The sequence below is a fragment of the Gopherus evgoodei genome, chromosome 1 (genome assembly GCF_007399415.2).
Source record: "Gopherus evgoodei ecotype Sinaloan lineage chromosome 1, rGopEvg1_v1.p, whole genome shotgun sequence".
Taxonomy (NCBI): Eukaryota; Metazoa; Chordata; order Testudines; family Testudinidae; genus Gopherus; species Gopherus evgoodei.
The window spans coordinates 188738300-188741295 of record NC_044322.1 but is presented as its reverse complement, the minus strand read 5'-3'; the positions used below and the strand labels follow the sequence as shown (position 1 = coordinate 188741295).

At 41.7% G+C, this 2996-nt stretch overlaps 1 protein-coding gene across 1 annotated transcript in view; it reads right to left on the bottom strand.

Annotated features, from left to right (window-relative positions):
- Window positions 1-81: 81 nt before the first annotated feature.
- Window positions 82-2996, bottom strand: part of PDZK1 (PDZ domain containing 1) — a 368881-nt gene continuing 365966 nt past the window's right edge. Inside the window, exons 9-11 of the mRNA XM_030580583.1 lie at window positions 2382-2681; window positions 1445-1459; window positions 82-1336 (exon numbers count right to left, since the gene is read on the bottom strand). Of these exons, the coding sequence (XP_030436443.1) occupies window positions 1268-1336; window positions 1445-1459; window positions 2382-2681 (384 nt within the window). The 3' untranslated portion in view covers window positions 82-1267. The remainder of the gene's footprint in view (window positions 1337-1444; window positions 1460-2381; window positions 2682-2996) is intronic.

Here is a 2996-nt window from a genome sequence, read left to right as displayed (position 1 = left end):
CCACTAGCATCATAATTGTTTGTGTCAGTCCCAGGGACTTTAACAGAGATGAGCAAATGTGTGAATGTCACTGTTTGGCAGAGGGGGAAGTGGACTGAGATTCAAGGGAGATGTGCATGATTAGTATCTAGCTTCTTTAGGAATTGGAAGTTAGTCCTTTATTACCATTTAGGGCCTGATGAATCAGAATCCATGCCTTGGGTTACTGTTCACTGGAGTTTAGTGCGAAGTCAAAGGTGGTAGCTATAACTAGTTTACGTTATACACTAGAAATTCAGTACTCCCCACTGACCGATATATTCTACATCAGCCCATGTCCCTTCTTGGCTTAATGCAAGTCACGAAGGTAAATTTCACCCATGCAACTTAAATGTATAGCTTGCGGAAAACCATTCTCCCAGACTTTGCTCATTTTAAAGCTGTTTCATAGATGGCAGGAGTAAGACCCGGGATAGAGAAATAGCCACTCTGATTTATTTATGCTTTGTCTCAAGCTTGCACCAAGGAGGTATAGCATCCACTATCGGTACCACAGAGCTGATTCATATTGCATTAGAGACAAGGTGTTGGCATGTAAGCAAACAAAGCTGTTTACACTGAATTACAGACACTGTTCAAATTGCCATGATCTGCAGCTAGGAGAGTGGGGTGGAGGGATTGGTGCTTGTAGCTTCTGAACAGTGAACTATTAAGTTAGCCTATTGTTTTGAAAGGACAATACTACAGCTTGTTAGCAAGTGAAAAGAAGTGTTCTTCACAGAATACATTAGCTTATCATGATATATTACATCTACTGGGTTAAACTGATTGTGTTACAGTAAATATAGCATGTAATAGCCACAGTGCTTAGGAGGAAAAAAGTCTCTTGTGGCGGATGCGAGAGAGCAATTTCTGTATTAGGGAGCTTTCTTGTGCTTATTGATTTGTGAATCACATTTCCTCCCCCAAAGGTGACAGATGTTCCTGATTAGTCATTTATGCTTTTATACAACAATAGTAGAAGTAACTATCCACTTCACCGGGCAGAAGACCAATGAACTACGATTAGCAGCGTTAGGTAGGTGAGTGGTTATTCTTGGGAGTAGTGGAATTGTTCCGCTTCAGGGAAAGTTAGTTAGAAGAAAGTTGCTGTTCCAGTCCTCACAAGTATGAAGTTCCATAGCACAGTGTGGTTCTGGGAGGTAAAAGAACAAAGACTGCTTGAAGGAAGAGAACTTTCTTTAAACCTTGGAAGATGTCTGATTGATTTCTGTTGTGGTCTATCTCATCATAACTGTGTGTCATCCTCCTCTTCTGCTGAGGCGATTGAGAGTGAAGAGGAGGAGGAGGAGCTGGCCTGTGGAAAAGCAATAAGTTGAATTTTCTGATTATTTTATGGTTTGTAGATAATGTGATAGCGATTCCTCATGCCACTGTGAACTAACAGTGTGTTCTGAACCTATGCCCAGGAGGAATTTGCCTTTGCATGAGAAACTAGTGAATTACTCTTTTAAATGCACTTTACAAAGCAACTCAGTTGTCTAGTGGGAATTCCATGTTCTTGCTCAACGTCCATATCAAACCCACCAAGGTCACAGATAAAAAGAAGGGTTTAACTATAGCTCTGCAAATCCAGCCTGGGACAAAAGATATCACTGAAAAAATCTGTAGTTGGAACTTAGTTAACAATTCTGGTGATAATACATGTGGAGGAATAGAATCCAGTTCGTTCCTTCCTAGCTTTATTGTGTCTCCTGCATGAACAGGAGTAAAAACTTGTTTATTTTTCACAGCAAAGACCCTGAATCCACACAGGGATCAGAGCAGTTGAGTACAGGTGTCATTTTTCTGACAATAGCAAATTTCAAACTCTTGTTGATGGCACAGTTTCCCTGAACCAGTGTGGTCAGAATATTTATTTTTTCTTAGGACCTTTGTTGGTCTCACTTTGTCACAGTCTACCCGTCCCATGCCCACCAAAGAATCTGCACTGGTTTAGAGTGCTTCACATGGTTTTCCCATGTTCACAGTTACTTAGCTCCTGTGCTCCCTGTGGCTGAACAAAGAATTCCTGAGGATATGGTTCTCGTCTATGTTAATGAATGCTGTCTCTCAACACTCTCTCTCACATACGCACGCACATACACACACACTCTCTCCCCTCTCCTGTCCTCCCTTCCTAGGCTCCAGTAGATACTGTGTGTGTGGAGTAGGGAGAAGAGGCAGTTCTAACCTGCTGTAACCAGGTCTGCCAATCCATACTAATTAATGTAGATCAGATCTGGTAAATCCAGAATACAACTAGAATTCATAGACCCCACCTCAAGTGAATTTAGTGACTGATTCAGGTTCCTTTCCCCACCATCTGGTCCGCAAGATTTGGTTAATTTAAGATTACCCACCCTTTCTCTTGGTTCTGGCGAGGTCCTCTCTGGCTCTGCTGCTGGGTTCTCTGTATAAGCAGGAGGATCAGTAGTGTCATATAGCTGATCTGCCAGAGAGGCAGTAATAGGAATATTCTGAGACGTAAAGTATTCATAGGTTGCTTTTTTACACACCAGTAGTATCAGTCTGTCACCACTGTCACTGATTTTTGCTACAACCTTATCATAGGTTTCGTTCAGTACGTTCACGCCATTCACTTCCACCAAAATGTCGTCCTCTTCCAGTCCTGCTGCATCAGCTGGCCCACCTTTCAGTATCTGCAAGCACAGGCTCTGAAGCTGTGATACCAGCACAGTACCATTAAAGTTGCATTAACACTGAAGTATTATAAATAGAGAATGGATGTTCTGTGATTTTTTTCCCCCAATACAGGAGAAAGAGTAAGGACTGGAAAAAATTATTCTGGAGCAGAACTTAATTGGAGAAGGAGAAAGGATGAGACTTTAATATAGTATTCCAATATATTCCACTTTTATTACAAGTCCTGTAATGGGTTTTGACTTGGACAGGACTTCTATTGTGGGGGAGAGGCCATGGTAGTGGTATGTAGATTTAACTGTGGTGCTTAAGGG